The sequence below is a fragment of the Genypterus blacodes genome, unplaced genomic scaffold (genome assembly GCF_046128005.1).
Source record: "Genypterus blacodes isolate CSIRO-AG114 ecotype Tasmania unplaced genomic scaffold, CSIRO-AGI_Gbla_v1 ptg000044l_1, whole genome shotgun sequence".
NCBI classification, from domain to species: Eukaryota; Metazoa; Chordata; class Actinopteri; order Ophidiiformes; family Ophidiidae; genus Genypterus; species Genypterus blacodes.
In genome coordinates, this window is record NW_027466857.1 from 7734890 (window position 1) to 7756542 (window position 21653).

General features: G+C 46.2%; 1 protein-coding gene across 4 annotated transcripts in view; it reads left to right on the plus strand.

Moving 5' to 3' along the window:
* Positions 1-21416, plus strand: part of diaph2 (diaphanous-related formin 2) — a 326344-nt gene extending 304928 nt beyond the window's left edge. For all 4 annotated transcript variants that reach the window (XM_076149017.1, XM_076149018.1, XM_076149020.1 and 1 more), the window contains one exon: positions 18494-21416. In XM_076149017.1, the coding sequence (XP_076005132.1) occupies positions 18494-18558 (65 nt within the window). In that variant the 3' untranslated portion in view covers positions 18559-21416. The remainder of the gene's footprint in view (positions 1-18493) is intronic.
* The last annotated feature ends 237 nt before the right edge of the window (positions 21417-21653 follow it).

Genomic DNA, 21653 nt, shown 5'->3' on the forward strand with positions numbered 1-21653 from the left:
GGATACCTTATAAAAGGGTTTGCGATGCCTCTTGCCAACTGCGGAGAGAGAGAGATTCTCTTCTTCGCTGAAATATCTTTGGCTTTGGTTAGATTATGTCTGTTTCCATTCCGGCGCTTTGGGCTCAATTCGCCAGGCCCTTCACCTCTCACAGCTTAGCCTTAATCTTCATTTAACAGGGGCTCGGGAGAAGACAGGGGGCGATTATCGTTACATTATATGCTCGGGAGCTTTTATTTAATAATTTGTTTTAAATCAGACTTGTTTTAATACTTTATTTGGATGACAGTTAAGGAGGTGAGTTTTCCCCCCTTTTTCCTGAGAAGGATGAACAAATAATCTGAGTGGGAAGCAGAAAGCAGCTAATTTTAACGATTAGGGATTCCCGCTGTAGCTGTGATGCATCCGCGGGATTTTCATTGTTATGTCGCAGTCAGAATGGGTTGGAATTCTGCCACAAGACGATAATCATCACAGGGAAGCCGCACTTGCATATGTAATTAACTGGTCAATTTATATAATTCCAAACAAGCGCGTGATTAACCGGTGCAGTTTGGCGCTGTTGCCTGTGACACTTATTCGCCGCATTCCATTTCAAATTTCCAGCTTTTAGCGAAGTAATTACTGTGTATTCCTGGCTGTTGTCCTATTAACGTCACTTCCCCTTTCATTTACTGTCACATTCTGGGAAACCTTCAGGCAAGCCTCTCTGCCACATGCACGCTCGCCACTGCGCGCAGGAAACACACCAGCCTCGCCGTCCTGCATGTAATCCCAGTGATTGGATGAATAAGTTGTGCCATCCCATATGGTGGGCTGTCCCGCCGTATCTTATCAGAGGAGTGAATGAAGGAGCCCGTGAGTCACCGCCGGTTTGTTCTGCCGCACTTGTCACACGCTGCCGTCGCTCATTTCCCCTTCTCCCTCTGTCCGTCCTGCCAGCCAACAGACGCCGTGCCTTTTTAGCTCTCTCGCCCTGTCGTTCACTGTCTACCCCTCTAACACACATCATAACCGCCATCGCTTCCATGTTAGCGCGTGCTCCTCCTCCTCCTTCCCCCTCTCCCTCTGTCACTCCCTCTCTCTCTCCACTGCCTCTAAATTGAGGCAAAGGCTGTTCCCCTGCTCCCTGAGAACTTTAAATAACAGTGTGTTCCCCCCGCGCGCTTTACTCCCTTTGCAGTCAGCGCCAACCTCCCTGTCATTTATAAACATTTCATGCCAGCTCTGTAGGGTAATGGCTAATTTCTCCCACCACAAGGCTCTTCATTAAAACTTGATTCTCTGTCAAAATGTATCCAAATCAAATTAGCCGGCGCTACTTGGACAACTTTGGTTTACCCCAGCACGGCTCCAAGACTTTATAAGGTGCAAAGTTCCTTTTCCAAGCAGTATACGTATACAGAACGGTCTTGCCGGTTGTTACTCCATCAGGTCAGTGAAGGTCGGGACACCTGCTGGACATTGTCCCGTTCCTTCATCTGGTGCTATCCGGCCTCGCTCACATGCATCCTTTAAATGCAGTATTGCACATAAGCAAACAAACTTTCATCCCCAGGTGGAGATGATTGATGGCCAAAAGCGTTTTGCCACGAGGAGGCCTGGTGAGGTTTATGAATGCGAGTAGAGGCTTTTTGTTATGGTCATCAGCAGGGGGGCCGGTGCACCAGCTATTCTCCACTTCTCCGCCTCTCTCTCCAACAGGTGCATCGGTCAAGTCGCACCAGCGCCGGGTTTAAAAATACCCTCCATACCCTCAAAATCCCTCCACTTCCTTTTCACCGTCACATCAAAAAGCCTTTTTCAGATTTTGCTTATTTACTCTCTTCCTCGACGCTTTCCAACCTGTTTCGTCCTCCCCACAACATTCTTCGGTGTTCTTGTTTTTATTTATGTTCCTTTATTCTTCAGTATTATTTTTCTGAAAGGAAAAATCAATACACCGTCTCTCTCAGCCGTGAGACTGGTAAACACTTACAATATGTCGAGAGCGGTAATCCTGTTCCAATTCCTCTTCTCCCTTTTTCTTTTTTGTTTCATCTCGGCTGCTGTAAGCGTGCATGCATGCTGTTTGTCCAATTATCTGCTTTTGTTATGTCACTACAAAGGATCCGTGAGGTAATGGTGTGTCGGGAGCTAATCGTCATCAGGGAATGACTGCGCTGGCGTTCCGAGTTGGCGGAATTAATTCTCTCTGCCTCGCCATCATTTCCACCGCCATTACACAGCGCGCTGAAAGGAGGACGTGAAGGCTTTGGCAGCTCGGTGTACCTCAGCCTGGCACGGTCATTTGGGGAGAGCACCTCCTCCTCCTCCTCTTCCGTCTCCCGCGGGATCTGACTATTGTCATCACCGTCTGTGATGGCATTAGATTCAGATCAATAAAAACTCCAAGTCAGGGTGTTTTTGAAGCTCACTTTAGCTTGGATTAGAGTTGGGGCTTGGGTTAAGGTTTTATAAAATGGGCTACTTGTATAAAGTGGATTTATGGAGGAAAAGGATTTGACTCACACAAACAGGGCAAATGTGTTTGTGCGTATGTGTGTGTGTGTGTACGCCAGAGTGAGAAAGAGAGGCAGAAGAGAGGTCGGAGTTATTAGTCTCCGAATCTCGCCTAGGGCGCCAAATGGCAGCCCCGGAGGCAGTGAGCAGTCATTCAAGTAAGACTGCAGCCACTTCTATCATGTAACTCAACCTTTCATGAAACAATAGTGACCCATGCATCCTGTCCTCTGCTGTTACACGGCTGCACGCTCGTGCCATCCCAAGAGTTGCGATGCTGCGGCGGCACGGTATAATATTACTTTGTTAGCATGGGCGAAGGCACTTTAATCAATGAGCTCTGCCCACGTGTATCGCGAGGGACATCGTTTTCAGAAACACTGAATTGGACCACAGTGGCCATGTGTGTGTGTTTATGTAAATGAGACTAAGGGAGGGGGCCCGGCTCGCTGTCGAGTTGATGGCGACGTGGGCGTGAGCCAGCGCGAATCCATCCAGAGAATCAAAAATGTGTTGGAGTGGATGTTGGCCTCACCTTGCCAATAACATGACATTTTCCAGTGGTAATAATGCAGGCTTTAATTTGGCTCCGAAGAGCATCTGGTGCAAATTGGACATAGTTGCTCTTTAGCTTCATCCCATGAATGATAGGCCATCTATTTATATCTCGCCGCAGTGTGATAATGATGCCGAGTGTCTCGTCTGTTCGAGTGATGGACCATTATTTACACAAGTTGTACAGTGTGGGGATTTACCGTCAAGAGTATATGACAAGAGAAGGTGGGGGAGGACTAAGCAGGCGTTAATATGTGTGTATTTGTGTACAAACAGACACACACACACACACACACACACACACACACACACACACACACACACACACACACACACACACACACACACTTGCACAGGAACACACCCATGTACTGGCACCAGATTTGGTAGTGTGTCCATATGTGCGTGCGTGTTAGTGTATGTATCTGTGCGCGTGTGTCCATGTGATACATGGGTGTGTGTCGTCGGGGGCCACTGAGGAGGAGCATGTTAACAGAGGAGCAGCCGGTCCACCAGATGTTCCAATTCCCACTAGAGTTGTCACAAGTGGACCTTTACTTCTCTCAGTACAGCACACTAACACACACACACACTCATACACACAGAAGAGAGAGAGAGAGATATTTCATACATACACAGACTTGAGGCAGTCCGATAATACACTTACCGAAATATAGAGTTTATTAACAGCGAAACAGAGGATAATGGCTCTTGCTGTCATGTTGGATTCACTCAGATACTCACCAATCATGATGTTTTTCAATGTATCCCACAAACCCACACCTGGCCTCAACAATTTCTCACCTTAAGTACTTTATTTGGTGTCCTTGGGTAATCTGAAGTGTGTATTTACATTGCTCAAGTGTGCATAATAAACGTATTCGGAGCGAGTACATATTTTCAATGTCAAAAAGATTGACCATATACTTAAGATGTTTGCTGCGAACGACCGCCTCTCGCAAAGCTACACACGCGTGCGCGCGCACACACACACACACACACACACACACACACACACACACACACACACACACACACACACACAGCAGCATGTCTAACACTCAATGCCACTACGCAGCGCCGGTATCTTATTTACTAGCTGTCCTGGTGCTACGACACACATTCTCATCTTCATATTCCATGGTCGGGCGCCTTTCATGGAGCCCTGATCCTAGGCAGAAGATGTGGCCGGTTGGAAATGTCATGGAAAAGGTCAAGGCCATCATTGCAGCCCAGTTCAAGGAGGGAGATTGATGAAGCTCGATCAAATGAGGTAGAGTGAGTGGATCTGGTGGATCAAGCAGGCCCCTATAGACACCCCAAAGGTCACCCAACTTCATTTCAATTAGGTCCAGAGCAAGCCAGGTGGTAGCAAGAGAGCTGAGGGAAAGTTTACCTGCAGTGACATTATGCTTAGAGAGATTAAGACGCGTGCAAATCATTGGGTGGAGGCTGCTTTGTTAATATAATATTGATTGAGCAGTTTAGGAAATTGGGGCTAAATCAAATAATGGTTCTGATTTTCCACACTGTGGCACAAATGCTGTGTCGCGCTTATTATTTACAGCGAGAAAAAAATGCGGGTCTCGGTACTTCCTTCGTTTCCTATCAATCACATCCAACCGTGCCTACATCCAATCCCATCAATTCACATTCCCATCGCATTTTGTTTGACACGAGACAAACAAATTCAGATTAGCCAACAATTCTCATGGGTGGCTGACATTGTAACAGAACAAATAGCTTGACAGTTTAAATATATATGTCAAAGTTTAGCAGCTAATGCAGTGTTCTTAATCCCACCCTCCGCCCAACCTTACATGTATGTCGACAGCAGCCCGCACAAAATGCTTAAAAATGAGTCACAAATGGCCCGCCAACGATTTCCTGCTCAGGCAGAATAACCGAGTCCCCACTCTGCCTTTGATTCCTGCTCTTTTCCTCTCCCTGCTTTGTTTACAGAGTGCTGTCTAGAAGCGGCTCTGCTGGAATTCCTATTGATAGCTGTCTGACAGGCAAGCTTGGTGGCTAAACAGTCCAGAGGGGGTAATGTGGTGTGCAGTTTGTGGTTGGCAAGTGCACTGAAGTGTTACAATGGATCTGGATGCTATTTTATATATTTGTCTATATGGGGACTTGTATTGTGTGGCGTTTTATGTGTGCATGCGTGTCTGCCTGACATCATGTCGCGTGAGAGTAGTGTGTCCATATGTCGCTGTGTTACCTGGTGTGTGTGTGTGTGCATGCTGTGTGTCTTGTGGGGGGGGATGTGGCATAGAGGTCACTCCTGTCAGTTCCAGTGTCCAGGCCCATGCTGTGATGTGAAGGGCACTGTCAAGAGACAACCGTGATGCAGTACAGGTACAGATGCCCTCAGTGCTCTTTTTCGCTGCGATACACACACACAGACACACACACACACACACAAAAACACTGGCTCGGATGCACTGCCAAACACACCCATGGCTCCTGTAAACAGAGGAAAGCCCCCCTGGGGTGAAAGCCCCATGATTGCCGCCTACTTGTTGACTGTCAGCTTGCTACTTGTTCCTCCTCGTAACTGGGAGACAGAAGCTCACAGAGAACAAGTTCATCAGAGTCAAGGTTTTGTGAAAAACAATAATAAAGCCTGGGTTTAAGGTTTGAAAACAAAAATTCTAATTCGGTTGTAAATGAAAGAAAGAAACGATACATTCCACACACTATTGTCTGTCACTTCACATTTTCATACGCAAGTGCTGAGAGGGCATTTCATGAACTCCAATTCACCTCGTCTTCTTTCTCTTTACTCCGCTTCGCCATGATAAGTCAGATTCCCGCAGAAGCTCTTCATCTCTCCAGGAAGAAATTACATTTTCAGACGTCCCATAGCCTTGTTTAAGTTTGAGGGTAGAAAGTATCAGCAAGGTCACAGAGCGATTCCTTCAGGCAGACAGAGGACAAAGAATGATCCAGAAATCAGCCCGTTCACTATGCAGGACAAGCCACGGCTGAACATTTAAAGCACGCCGGTGTCCTGCTAGAAAAGCTGGTGTTGGTCTTGACAGGGACAGGAGTGTGTTTGTGTGTGTTTGTTTGTGTGTCTGTCTGTCTGTCATGGCCTGTGTCTGTATATTTAGGCTATCTCTTTCTCTTTGTGTGGTTATTCTCAGACTGTACCCCTCCAGTGTACACTGTGTCCACACAGCAGGAGAGAGCTCTGAAACTTTAATGCTAATTGATCCCAGTGAAGAAGCCTGGACTCAGGTGTGTTGCCGCAGGCCGTGGCTCTGACATAGAATGGCAAGGGATTCTGGGTAGCATGGGAGCTACCAGGGGCACAGAATAAAGTGCCACTAGCTGGAGCGCCAGTAACCTACTTCTTTTTTTAATCAGCAGAGGTTTCATGTGCACGGAGGTGTGTGTGCGGCATGTAAGAGAAATTCAGTATAAATGTTCCTCTGTGTGGATGTGAGTTGAAGCCATGTTCTCTATTTGAGTTAGTTCATGAACAAGTATGGTAATTGTGAGCCTTTGAGCTGTGGGAAAACCCACACCTAAATCAGACTCAAGCTGCTGTGTAACTCCCAGCTTTGCCGCTCTAGGTTTGCAGTCTTGATTGTTTGGGTTTAGGTGTGGGTGTGTACACATCCCCACGCATGTGTGTGTTGGTCTGGATGGAGGAGAGACTTTGCACTGCCAAGACGCAGGTGTTTAGGATTAGCTGCGATCCCTTCTCATATTCCCAGTAGTATATCTTATTTGATGGCTTTTCTGCCATGTAAATCTCATCAAAAACTAGCTAACAATAGCACGCCGTTGACAGACGCCCAAGCATCTGGCGAGCCAACCACTCTGAATGTTTAAACTGCTGTGAACAACCTGTCTCCAGGAAGAGAGGAAATAACCGGGTGGGAGAGGAAACTTGTTGGGGTTTGTGAGTGTATTTGTGATTTTGTATGTGCGTGAGAGAAGACAGAGGTAGGATGGGATGGGAAGAAAATGCTGATAGCCTTATAAATCATGAAACAGCCCGTGTTGTGTCTTAACCAGCGAATGGCATGAGCTCAATGAAGAAGGGAATGCACCTCTGACACTTTTCTTGCAAATACCTGCGTTGGCTTTAGAGACAGAAGAAGATAGAGAGAGGGGAGAAGTAACTTTGGCCAGTACAGGGCTCCATTAAAGTGTGAGGAGAGGCCTCAGTGTGTACAGCAATTTATTCAGGAATCATCACTTATTTATGGGTGTTAGAATTGTGTTGTTTGCTTGTTTTATTGAAAACCTTGTGGATAAAGTGGCGGCAGGCTGCCTGGCATGTGAGCGCCACATCTCTGGAGGGCATCCCTGCAGAAAACTTGTCTTCCTTGATGAATAAGTGAAAGGGAAGAATAAATTTTTCATCCTCACGGAATCCATTGTCGCTGGAGTATGTCAGGTCTGCGGGTGTGTGTAGACAACCTGTGTGCGGTTGGAAACGAGCTAACCTTAGCACACATATACCGACGTGCTTACATATCAGCACACGTGTTCGCCAAATGACACGCGCTTGCACAAATCCACCCACACGCAAGTTGTGGGCATGGTGGCGTTTTGATAGACAGTGACTGTCAGACGTAGTTAAGGAAGATGAATGCGAAACATGTTTACTCTACAAGATGACTGCAACTCAGCTCAAAACTCCTCTTCAACCATGTTTGGGAAGATGAATAAATTAGCATCTGTCTGTCAGCTTTTTTAGTTTCTTGTTACCTTTTGCCTGACCTTCTGTCAGAAAAAGAAATACATTTCTGGAAGAATGCCTGCCAGTATTACAGTTGTTTTCTGAGCAGAACTTTGAAATAATTTACTTGTATTCAAGGCTGTGGGGTTTATTTACTGAAAGCCTTTGAGACAATATATCTATATATTGTTTGTCTCGTATCTATACTGTATCTATTGCACAATAAAGCTCACCTTGACAGTCTCACAGGCAATACACAAGCAGAACATGAAGGGCAGCAAAGTGTAGCCCGTCACTGGAAGGGTTGTGCGTTTTGTGTACACGAGAGAGAGCATCTCTCAGTATCAATGATTTATAGACGAAGAGAAAGTGAAAGGTCTTTGTGGAAGCACCTACCCCCATGTGAACGGGGGAGTATCTTCACATGGCCAAATGGGCCTGATGGTGATGGTATTGAGGTAAGAGCAAGGTCGCTCACTTGCTTCTAGGATCTTCTCCTATCACTCTACGTACGCACTGAGACACATCAGAAAGAGCTCTGATAAATAAATAAACAGACAACACCATATTTTATTAACGTGGGTAAGACATGAGTGGTGAAGGTTCCCAGAGAGTTCTGAGATTGGATGGTGGCTTGGTTCGTTGGCGGAGCAAACGGTAGGGTAGTTCTCTCTTTGCAGCAGAGAATTCCTTTACCTTCTGTTTCACAAGTCGGCCAATATTTTAGGGCGACTTTTTGATGACCTGACCTCTTGATGCCTAACGAAGACTATGAAGAAGAGTTGAGAAGGTGGATCACAGTGTTGTGCCTGTAAGAGCACTTGGTTGTATGCTGCAAGCAGAGAACTACACTACTGTCGGCTGCTTATCCTCCTTTACCTTCTGTTTGCCTGGTTTTGACATAAATCCAGCATTATTCCTAGAGCCGTATCTGTGCTCGTGGTGAAGGACTTGTACAGCTTCCTTAACGTGCACAAACAGATGTTTGTTTCCATAATCTCCTTGCTGTGAATGCCGGTTGTTTTTATAGCTTGGCTTGTTTTATAAGTATTAACGCTGCCAGCATGATGCAGAAATTCCACTTCTCAGGTATTATCTTCACATCGCAACCGGATTAGCATGCGTGCGTGTATGCGTGTGTGTTTGTGTGTGTGTGTGTGTGTTTATGTTTGTATGGAACTGTGCTCATGTGCTGCCAAACGTATTTGCGTTTCTGAGACGGTCTTTGAGCATTATGCACCTGTGAGCGTGTGTGTGTGTTTGCGTGTCATGTGGAGTGCACGGTGAAGGTGTCATTGTGGAGCCTAGGCCCTGTAAGCTGTCAGACAGTGAGAGATGCTGCACCTCTAAAGGGCATGCTTTCTGGGCCTTTCCTGTCTATTATAAGCCCTGCAACACTCATCAAGGCTGTTGCAGTGCACCCCCCATGTCCCTCAAGCAGCCAGCAGAGAGAAGCCACCTTTCTAACTAGGAGAGCCTTTGCGTCCAAACTTCACATACCCTTGTCTTCCATTTTGACATGATAAACGCAAGCAGCAGTAATGAGGCGTTGGGTTGTCAGGGCATCCATTTTGTTTAGCACAAATCTGAGTAGCAAGCAATGGAACCTACCCTTTCTCCATTTTGAGACACCTCATCCCTGCCCTCGCCGGGTAAAGGTTCATGCCAGCGGCCAGGGGTTAACGCCTCACAGTGGCATTCTTACTTCACCCTGGGATTCATGCTGACTAATTTAGACCCACACCTCACTGGCCACTCTTATACCTTGTGGGGCTTTAAATTTATTGTCATGCGTTGCGTCGCAACTCGCCCAGCAGTGATGAAACTGTTTAAGATGGTGGCTAACACTACAGCCACGATAGACTGCTGCGGGGCTAGCCAAAGATTGAGATGTGTCACTATCTCACCATCTGTAACAGTCACGCCTGGCATCGTCAGAAACAGATTGCCTTGATAGCAGCCACATCAAATCTCCAGTTTGCCAAGCAAATAGAATAAAACAATCTATCGATCTCGCCCCTCCTCCCTGTGTATCAACACAATCCATCTGTGTTTATCAGGCTATCTTGCTTCCTATCTTTTGTTGTCTGCAGGCAGGCATTCTTTTCTTCTCCTCTCTTCTCTTTTCTTCCCTCCTCCTCCCGCATTTGTTTGGCGATCCATCAGGCTATTTACCTTATCATGCTGCCAAACCATCCATTTACGCTCCCATCTGTCTGTCAAACTATATCTTAGCTTCCATTTGTCTAACTATCTCTCTGTCTACTCATACACCTGTCAATCATCCGGGTTGCCTAGGCTGCCACTGATTCCTGATATTCATCTGGCTTATGCTGTCTCTGACCTCATCAACCAAGCAGACCACTGAAAGAAGTAGTTTTAGACCCATTTCACCTCATCAAAAGTTTAAGATTGTATATTATTATGTTCCATATGATTACAGTTATGCGGTTCTGCCATTTCAAGGGTCGACATTTACAGAGTGTTGCTGAAATGGTTATGGTCAAGTTGCAAATGCTGAAGAGATTTTGAGTTCGTACATCACATTTATTTAGAGTGTTACTTTGATCATTACACATCCTTTTCCACCACAGTATCCAAACTGAAGCAGGTCATTGCTTTGACTTGGCCCAGTTCAGATCAGGCCTCAGTGGAGCGAGCCAGACACTGATGTCCATGTATTCAGGGGGTCCGGTCCCCCGCAGAGACCCAGTCAGTCTTACAGGATCAGCGACTGGCCCCCCTTAGGCGCCTGTGTGCCTTGGCCTGATGAATGACTCACTCTCCTGGCTCAGGCCTATGAGAGCCAGGTCTCTGGTTCAGGCCCCATCTGTGCTCTCCCCGGCTCCTGCATGGCTCATGGACAGAGTCTTGGGCTGCTGATGAAGCTCTAAATCAAAAGCTTCAGCCCACTGTATGTTTCATGCATAAATATAAAGTGGATTACTCATAAAACACAGTGCCAAACTTCACGTGTCTCACAAAGACTAAGCCCAGGTTCAGTATGAGGCTTTTCTTTGGTATGAAATCTGCCTGTTTGGAACTTTATTTTCCTCACATTCCTTTATTTTCCTCACACAATCTTATAGTCAATCTTATATTATCTAGATGGAGCTTCTATCTGATCTTCCTCGCATTATAGTGGCACTGAGCCTCTTCCTCAAGCGTCAGCCACTTCACTGCCCCTCTCCCCCCCTCTCTCTCTGTCTGTGGGTGGTGTACAGTATATGTGTTTGAGAGAGAGAGCATGTGTAGCATTCCTCTCTTAAACTGAGCTGTTCTGTTGCCTTGACACCAGAGGAAGCAGTATACAGTGTGATGTGTGATGTGTGATGGTAAATGTGTAGCAGATGTTAAAATGCAGATTGTCACTGTTTCTTTGGGACGATCACATGTCCGTATTGGGACCCAGTGCACTAATTGATTGAAGGGAAGCTTCATGTATCAACTCCATTTATTGAGAATGATGCTGTGTCGTTAGTTTGAGTTGTTATGAATGTGACCAAGGCCTCTTCCAGTGTTGTAAGCAGAATAAGGAGTTGTTGAAGTGTAACAGATTATACTCGGGGAATAAGGGAACTGGAATAATGGGATGAAGGACTGTTTGTCCCAAAGCTGCTAGACTGAAGTGTCATATCAAAAGGAGAGAATGTCAAAGTGTCGGGGTTAAACTCAGACATCAGGCAAACAGGTGGATGGCACTTTGCAGTAGATTGAGTTTACTCTTCAGAATCTTTTTTTACCTTCATGGTTATACTATAGTTGAAGCCTGCCTCCTGAAATATGACTGCCAGGAGGCCGATCATGAAGGGAGGATTTGCCTGAGGCACTGATCGATCACAGAAGTGTTTTCATATAACCGTTAGATGGGTCTGTGAGCACCTCTGCTGCATCTCAGAATGCCAAGAGGCACTGTTCCATGACCGAAGAATACAGTCCAGCAGAGATATTTAAAAGGATTTCTGAGGATGAAGGGCCAATGGAGAATCAGGGCTACCAGGAGTCTGTCAAGGTTGTTGTTTTCATTCCGTATAACGGAAGAAATGAAACAGAATGAAAACTGTGGCCTGTAGTTAAAAGAGAGAAAAAAATAGCTGTAATGCCATTTTTGTGAAAAGGAGTTTGGAACTTTAATGGAGTCCTTGGAGGGAGACCCAGTAGGGGAAAGAATGGCTGCATTCACTATCTCGGTAAGTCACCAGTCATGCCAGCCACGCACATCGCCGTACCCGCCTGAGATAGAGTGGTGATAGAGGCATGGAAAGATTAACCACATCCATGCGCTGTCAGAATCCATTGCTGGTGTTATGACCTCGCTGCACTCCGCTCACCTATCCTCATTACTGTTTATCTCAACAGACTGTCACTTTAACTCATTTTGCCTCTCAATTTTGTACACAAACTGTCATGAAGGAATGCGAAATTGTATACACACACGCCACATCTGAATGCGGCGTGATTTAGTGTCCATTACAAGTCAAAATTCATTGTTAGTGTTTAGATTGCTTACTCGGCATTCCCCCTGCGATGTTTCGAGTTTGACAATTGGCCCTGCTTTCCGTAGTAAACATTGGAGATAATGTCAATAATGATAAGAGAATAAAGGAGATTAAAAAGATAAAAGAAAATGGAAACTGAGAAGCGGGAGTCAGACCCAGAGTGAGATAGGAAGATAGTGTGTATGAGAAAGAGAGAGAAGAGGGTTGGGGAGTGGATTTCAGTATCTTGCCTCAGCATGTTTATCCAGGCCTGTCTGAGGCGTTTTCCTCCACCGTGCCAGGCGGATCGCCCCTGCCTGCCACGGCATGCTGGGAAAACTCACCATAACACATTAAGCACGACTCTCACCCGCACACTCGCTTCATTTTGATGATGCTACTGAATAAAAATTCATAACCACCTGCCTGATTTGTTTAGTGGCGTTCGTACATTTGTGCTGCCAAACAACTGCAACTACTTTTTTGTAGACAGACTAAAGGTATTTACATGATTAGCTTATTTTAGTGTAAGCAATTTATTGTTATGTTGTGTGTTCAAGTAATTCTGAGCTAACTAAAAGACATTGGTGTCGGCTAGAGAGAAACTAAATTCACCGACCAGCCAGAATTGCAGCAATTTATTTTAAAAACAAGAAGAGGTTATTTTCCTCATGAGGCATAGATAAATGAGCCGCGATGACAATGCTGCATTTCCAGGAGAAACACTCCTAATATCCCGTCATTGCTGTGAGACAGTGATTGATCTAAATAGATATAGCGTGGGAGCTAAGAGGAAACGGCTCTTAATCTTTTAATCCTCCTGCTATGCATTGCTGTGTTTACATCTCGGCTGCTTAGGATAAATCAGTCACAGCCGACGTCAGATCGCAAAGGGTCATCGACACCCTTTCTTCCTTGACTCGCCACCGTCTGCGTCCTATCCCATCCCCCCCGCACGCTCTTAAGTAGGAGCCCACCTTTCCCTCCGCTGCACTGTTTCTCCCCTGTCCTGCTCTTTGTTTCGGGTGATAACTCTTACTGTTGAATGAGGGGCTATGTTTGCACGACTGTAGTTTTGCAATACCAGGCCCATAACTTTCAGTCGGAAGAAATAGGGTCTCTCCCTCTGCATCCCATTTATATAGCGTATCGTGTTCCCGTGTAGGGAGTTCCATTACTCTGTAGCTTGGAGGCTGGCAGAGGGGAAGGGGAGGTGGAGGAGATGAAAAGAGGTGATAGAAGGTTGCAGCTGTGTCTGTTGCTACGCTGCGCAAGCTCTCTCCTCGCTGAAGCAAATACGTGTTGATGTTTACTGAGGACAGCTTTAATCACATTTATTGTTTTATCTCATCCAAACATGAAGTTCAAACAAGGTGACAGTATGAGACAAGTCAGAGAATCGAGTCTTGGCTCTCTCGATGAGCGCAAGTCCCACAATTTGATCCGTCCTCCAAATGTTCTGCAGCCTTTTGCACGCACCGCCGCTGATTATGTGGACTGGTTTTGTTATTGCGGCCTTGATGAATGCACGCGCCGTGTTTAGATGTCGGCCCGGGCGTGTGAGGCTACCCAGACGATGTGTAACTGACACAGCGTAATCCCTCCAAAAGCCTTCCTGTTTACTCTGGCCACGGCGAGGTCATTTCTCAAAGTGTCCCGCGCTGAAAAAGCTTCTGATGGATGACGGGCAGCTTCTCCTTCATTCTCACATCACAGAGCTCCGCCATGATGTAATTCCATGTAATTACCAAAAGATGACGGCAACACAAAGGCCATTATGATATTAAATCTCATTGGGGGACCCACCAAGGGAATATAGGGGTATTCTCTTTATCATAACATGTGATGACATTTCACTTGAGGCCTCTTGAGCAGCCAGGAGGAGGTTGAAGTTGACTGCACAGGTTTAAGGTCTTTTGTTTTAGCTGTTTAGTAATCCTGGCATTCTTTCCTCCTCCCATTACCCTTGTCTTCTTCAGAGCCTCTCCCTCATGGCAGAGATCATCATGATATACATGCATGGATATACTTGTGTGTTTATGTGTGTGTGTGTGTGAGAGAGAGCGAGAAGTAGAGGGTGTCTGTGGTTTCTACAAAGCAATGCACAGAGCCATTTCTCTGTACACTGCATGAATGCCTAAGTAGCGATATTTGTATTTCAGGATGTGTGTGTGCGCACGAGGGAGTGTGTGTGTGTGTGTGTGTGTGTGTGTGTGTGTGTGTGTGTGTGTGTCAGCGAATTCCTCCTCCATCTGCCCACCCTCATTGAAATCCTCTGTGCATTTAGAAACATTTGAGAAACAGTGCTAGCTAGCATTTAATTAAGTTCTGGAATGCCAACATCTCCCCGCTGAAACACGGAATACCTGCTCTTCCCTTTGTCAATTTCTCCTCCTGTGCCCGTGCTCCTCGGCGCCTTGCCTACTGTAAGTCGAAAAAAAAAGATGTCACCTCTGGGAGAGGCGGGTAAAGAAGCCATCAAAACCGAGTAGAAAGAGTCGCAATCAGTGCTGCAAACACCTAAGAATTTGTCTTTTGTGCGCGTCTCTCAGTCACACCTTGTTTCCCCGTCTCGCCGTGTGTGCGTTTGAAGCGTTCAATTCAGGTGAGGCTAGTGGTAATGCTTCCCTCCCTGTAGAAATGGCTGCTGTTTGTTCAATTGTTGCGATAGATTGATGTAGGGTGGGAAAAGATTGGGTTTTATGCACCTGAAGATGGGAACAGAAAGGTCTTGGAGACTCCACTCTGTTCAAGGATCCTCTGGTGGGAGATGTGTTTTTGCTGCAAGTGATTCCTTTTGTCCCTCTTTTTTTTTAGCAGTCTTTGACAAAAAGCTTTTCCATGTATACAGGCAGTTAAGCGAGATGCAATTACCCTCCAAATGGCCACTCCCCCCCCTGCCCCCTTTGTTATTCCACAAAAGCTGCCCAGTATATCACGTTGTTCCTTCAGACTTTCAACAAGTGGTCATGCTAATGGCCTGCATTGTTTTCAATTTGCACAGCATTCAAAATGGCTGCCCTCGGCCAATAACGCCAGGGTTCTCTCTTGTGTGGAGTGTTGATATTAGTATTAATGCACCTGCGCTTTGAATCAATACCGAGGCCGGTGCCAGGTTAAATTGTAAAGTGCTCTGTATTGGTGAAGTGAGCGAATGTCAAGAGACCGAAACCGTACACTTAACAGCCCCGCAGCGTTGAGCCGTGGATGTTTCAGCCGCTTTAACATAACAAAACGTCAACAGATGAAGGTATTATAGCACATGTAAAGAACACAAACAGGAATAAATCTCTGAGGCACGCCGTACCGTCTTATTGTTCTGAAGAATGAGGAGAAACAACAAGCCAGGGGTGACATCATAAAAGTGCATACCTCCACCAAGGACGGACAAATCCCCAAGACTAAAGTGCTTTATACGTCGTATGAATGCTTTTATTGTTTACCAAAACCCGCTTGGTAAACATGTTCCACAGTGGATAGTGAAGGTTTGGTTGACGTGATGTGAAGGGGACTTGTACACGAGGCGAAGGGACACAACCTCATTCAAAACCAGTAATTGTATTTCTTTTACAAATCTGTTGATAAAAATGTTTTTGGGTGCATCTTTTCTTTCTTTTGCCTCGATCCCTTTGTGGCCTCGTGTGTGTGTGTGTGTCTGTGTGTGTGTGTGCCTTTCTCCTCTCCCTCTTTCTCTCAATCCTATTCACAGTAATAGACGTGGCCCCGGCCCGGCTCGTATTAGACACACAGGGTCCAGGCTGTTTCCTTGCTCCTCTGATAGGCCGGCGGGCATTAGAGGGGATTGCTGGCTTTCAAACGAGGTTACAATTTCTTTTTGCTTGCAAATGATTGGCAGGAATACAACATGGATGATCTTTTATTTTTCCAATCCCCTTTTGTGTCACACAGGGTTTTTTTTTTTGTATGCGGACAGTGTGTCGACCCTGCACGGTGGTTGAAAAAGGAATGGATAAGTAGCAAAGTAATCAACGATCACCGGTGTTTTACAGCAAAACAAGCAGAGATACTGCACCTCGCCTCCGTTTAGTTCGATATCTCGATCTGTCGTGCCTTCTCTCTCTCTCTCTCTCTGTCTCTCTCTCTCTCTTTTTCTCTCTCTCTCTCTCTCCCGATCTCTCTTTCTCTCTCCCCCCCTGTCTCCCGCTCTCTCTTTCTCTCTCTCACTCTCTCTCCCGCTCTCTCTCTCCCTCTCCAGCTCTCTCTCTCTCTCCCTCTATCTCTCTCTCTCACTCTCTCACTCTCTCCCTCTCCACTCTCTCACTCTCTCTCCCTCTCTCTACCTCTCCCTCTCTTGCTCTCTCTCTCTCACTCTCTCTCCCTCTCTCTTCCTCCCTCTCTCCTCCTGTGCACCATCTGCATAATGCTTTGTATCCAATCTGAAGAAGGAGTGCTTTCTGTTCTCCACTGTGGTGACAGTCCTTGTGGAGTGTATGTGCCTCTCTGTGTGTGTGTGTGTGTGTGTGTGTGTGTGTGTGTGTGTGTGTGTGTGTGTGTGTGTGTGTGTGTGTGTGTGTGTGTGTGTGTGTGTGTGTGTGTGTGTGTGTGTGTGTGTCATAGCCATCACCGTCATTCTCAGCTCATTACCTGACATGATGGATGAAGCAAGTTCCATTAAACAACGCCCAGCCTGGGATGTCTGGCACCCTACAGCTGGCACTGAAAAATGGACACGGCGGTGGCAGCACGCTTGGAAATACCAGGGAGTCCTGTGTGGGCGTGCCTGCAGTCATCTCCATGGCGATGCTTCCAAGCCCACCTGCCACCTGGCTGCCACAGTCATTTTTGGGCAGGCATGGTTGGATACCTTGAGATGTTTTGTTTGTGTGACTCTATTGAAGATTTGGCACCAAAGAACGCCCAAGGTGTTTCTGGTCTGCAGGCTCTCCACAAACACCTCAGTGAAACACACACCCACCCACACACACCTCAGGTTGTGTCGCACACACTGTGAACTTTCAGTGTTAACGAGTTAGGGCATTTCTCCTCTCTGGTATTTGTATGGTGATACTTTCCTTTCCCTTTTTCCCATTAAATGTTGGTATCCTTACACCTGCCTGACATAGAAAATGTTAATTGTTTTAATTGTTCCTACACTTCCATTGGAAGGTCCCAAGTCATTATCGTGGCAAGTGATGATCCATCCTAATTACTTGCAGCAGTGGGTAGTAATTGTTCAGTGTTCAGGGACAAACTCCAGGTCTACAGACTTGCTTTTGGTCAAGGGCAATGGCAGGGATATCAGCCTGACTAACATGAGAGGTGAGAAACTGGAGAAAACCCAAACCTAAGCAAACACAGGGAGGACCGGGTATCAAATTAGGACCAATTGCCAAAAGCAATAAAGAGAAAGAGACTGCTGTAATACTCTGGATCTGCACCAAATTGCATTATTGACTGTGTATTGTTGGATTAATAGGCCTGTTTTTTCCACTCATTGGTGTATTTCTTTGACAAATTAACTGTTTCTCTCAATACTAAGAAATCAGTGCAAATTTCCGGGATCTCCACCAAAATTGAACAGGTTATTTCCCCTGAGCCTGGCCCCGCCCATGCACCATATTAGGTCATCGACGACCACCCAAACCATCAGACAAGTGAAGACTTACTACTGCAGTCCCAACGTTACTGCATTCCCACCACACACACACACACACACACACCAATGAATCATGAAATCCTCTCCCACTGCGTTTCGATTCCTCGGAGATAGAACCACAATGGCAACACACTGTGTACCCCTGTGTATGTATAATGTTATTATTGTGCCGCTCTTTTTTTTTTCTCGGAGTGTTTGTGTCTCGGTGCGTGCGTGTGCGTGCGCGTGCATTTGTGTTGTCAGCTTCCGTACCTGCTGTATCTGATGTGAGAGTTTGTTGAGGGGCTCTGGAGTGGAGCTGGGATCAGGGAGCTCAATGAAGTTACTATGACACCAGACACAAGCACCTCCACTCCAGCAGCTTCTTCTGTTTCTCCATCCTCCCCTGCTGCTCTCCCCCTCAATCAGCTCTGGATTTGCTTCATGTTGTTTCTCCTCCACCCTCACTCCTCCCCTCCCTCCCTCCCTCCCTTTCTGTCTGCCTCCTTTCGCTTTCTGTATGCACTCTTTCATTTAGTTGAGCTTTTTGCGTGCCAGCGCTGGATCAATGCAACAACACCTTCTTGTTCTTTCGTAACCCCACTGACTGCTTTCTTTCTCTCCTCTTCTTCTTTTATTCCTGTGTCTTTAATGCAACAGACAACCGCCGCGCAGTCCTGGAAAGGTCTCGATCACGCCACAACGCGAATCACCAGGCTCGATGATCGCCCGCGCCCCACCACGAGACGCTAGATGAGTGCCAAAGAGGCCTGCGGGGTGGAACGCTGGAAGACATCTGAAGAAGGGACAGACCACCCCTCAAGTGTGGCAGATGAAAACACACACACACACACACAGAGAGAGACACACACACATAGGAAAGCACTCATTCACACGGAGCACTGGGTTTTGGGTGACAATGGATAACAAAGCCACACAGAACTGAAGAGAAGAATCTTTGGTACTTGAGCCACACACATCGTCACGTTGGCCTGATCGCCTTGATGTATTTATTCATTCCTCTCTTACTACTCCACATGTTCACTGCCTCTCACGGGAGGAATTCATTTCATAAGAGAAGCTAAGAAGGTCATCGTATTTGACTTCACTGTTAGCTGAATAGCTTGCTATTTGCAATATATCTGTACAAAATCCTTTTTTTCTCAAGCATAATTGAGCAGGTCACCCTACAGGCATACATCCAGCAGTAAACAGACAACGGAATGTATTCACTACATTCAGCAGAGGGAGCAGCGCATCAGCTGTCATTCATTGGGAAAGACGTCGCCATGACCCCAGATTAGCAAAGCCGCAGACTGGCTTCTATTTTCAGAACCGACCTCTGAACTCTCACTATGGGCTGGGGGGGGGGGGCTTTACACAAAGCAACATCCACACAAAGTTGATCGTAGTGAATGCAGACGCAATCTGAGTCATGTATCCCATATCCCATAATGCATTGCAGAGGCGGCCTCTGTCGCTGAAGGTTGCGTTCCTTTATAATTTTCTCGCATTTCATCTGTGTTCTTAGCTTCTTCTTTTTTTTGTATTTAAGAAAAAAACATGTCGCATCAGCTTCTGTCCATGAAGGAGGTTTTTGGACACACACACACCATGCAGCAGCTCTGCTCGTGGTTTCCGTAGCAGACGCTCTTAATGTTGTCATCAATTAGTAAAATCAGATCCTGGTTGAGCTCATGGAGCCTCACTGATCTAACCTCCTTCATGAATTGAAAACTGGAACTGGGGAGAGTGGCTCATGAAAGCAGGAGGAATCAGATGAGCTCATGCTTTATGATTCTTACACCTACAAACTGCAACACTACTTAAGTCCTGTTTATGCGCCGTCTCTTTCATGTCTTTGCTCAAGTTTTTTCAAGTTTTTCCCCACCGACAGTTTCTCTCCTCTCAGCAGACTTGGCTGTAAGCTTTGAGCCTCTGGAAAGGACCCCGCTGTCAAACAGTTTTGTCCTCTTCAAGTCGACTATTTATTCATGTATTCGTGCTTAGAACAGACCTGTCCCCTCAGCGCCCTAAACAGTAAATAAAAAGGAAACGGAAAGCAGCCGGTGAATCCGCGAAGAAGGGTGTGTACAGCCGGGGGGAACAGACCGAGGGGCGCAGCAGACGCGATGCCGCTCCTCTTAGCCAGTGAGTAGTGAGACGCCACAAACCCTCCAACACTAATAGCATAAGTGACCCTTTCACCACAACATGAGTTACTTTCGTGATGCCATAAGTCTGCTGTAGGCTTTGTGTGTCTGCGCGCGCGTGTGTTAGTTTGCGTATACGCGCGCTTGCCAACTTGGTAATCGAAACAGGAACCTTTGCAAAATAGGATTCAGTGCGCTTGTCTCCTGGGCTCACAAGATTCCTATTTTTCCATAAAAAAAGGAAATCTCCTAGTGCCGCTTGTGATGTGTGTGTCTGTGTGTGTGTGTGTGTGATGATGATGCCTCCTCTTACAGCCGGCATGGTTCTAAAAAAATGCAATTTTACACATCACCTCGGCTCAAGGTGCATCTATAATGCCCAGAGAAGTGGATATTTAAGAAGACAATAGCCGGGCTCAGTCACACAGCGAGCGTGGAGAATGAGGTTTCTGTACAGACGAAGGCGCTCAGGCTGTCTAACGTGCATGAGAGGTATGAGATCCTGTGCTGTCATAGTCAGTCACAACCTTTGACCTCTGCTGATGACCTCTACGCGGCAATAATCGCTAAATAAGATGAAGAACACGCCACATTTTGATATTTGGCGTGCGTGTTTTTGTTGTTACAGCGTGTTTGTTTTGGAATAGTTCAACCGAAACCTCGTCGCTTCATTGCTATTTAATCAATTCTTTTTCCACACGTGCCAAGAAAATGTTCAGTCATCGCCAAGCAGTGAGAGAATAAGCAGATTTTATTGTTTTGCATATCAAAAAGGGAGAACGGGTGGAAGAGTTCAGATTTTTGCTGTTGTTCAACCAACGTTCTTGATCCAGTTAAGACATTTCTTCAAAGTTTGGAGATGAAAGATGTTAGCCACACGTTTCCAACCAACTTCCACAAGAACTCGACTGTTTGTTCTGTAGCGATTCAGTCCAGGAGACGAACGTTACACTTTATCATTGTAGAAGTTCCTAAAATCCCCGTCTCCTGCGTCTCGCCCTTTCATTCCGCAATCACGATAACCACGCATTGTTGTGCGAGCGGTCAACATTGATGTGAACCCAGAACGACGTCTCCAAAAAATGTTAAGACGTACTGCCACTTACTGGACAAAATGGCAGCGGATAAATCATCGTTATTGTGCAAAAGTAAATCTTTCAGCGATACAAAAGAACACTCTTCAGCAGCGACCACATTCCTCCCGATCCCTGTGATTGTAGTATTTCTCTCCCCCGTATTTTAAGCGTTTTTACAGACGACTGTAAGGGACTCTCAGGCGAAAGGAACCTGTGAAGTATTCCATTATTTTTGTGTAAACCAGGCCTCTGTGTTCGGGGGTGGGAGGGGCCTAACCTTCCCCATTGTCTTTTAGCACGTAAGTAATGAGTGTAAACTGATTTGATTTGTGCCCGTTGTAATTGTGAGAACGAGGAGGCAGGGGTATGGAAAAGTATCCAAACGAAACAAAAGTAAAGGTGCCATTTTGCTGGTGATCGGTGGGAAAAGCGATGTAAACGAACTTACACTCACTGACTGCGCACTTTACCTCATCAGGCAGAAGATGAATTGCTGCCAACAGGGTGAACCATTTGCCAAACGCTTTCTCTTGGTAAATAGTTCCCTCAGCTGCCACATATGCTAATTCTTCCCTAAATTTGTCAACGCTT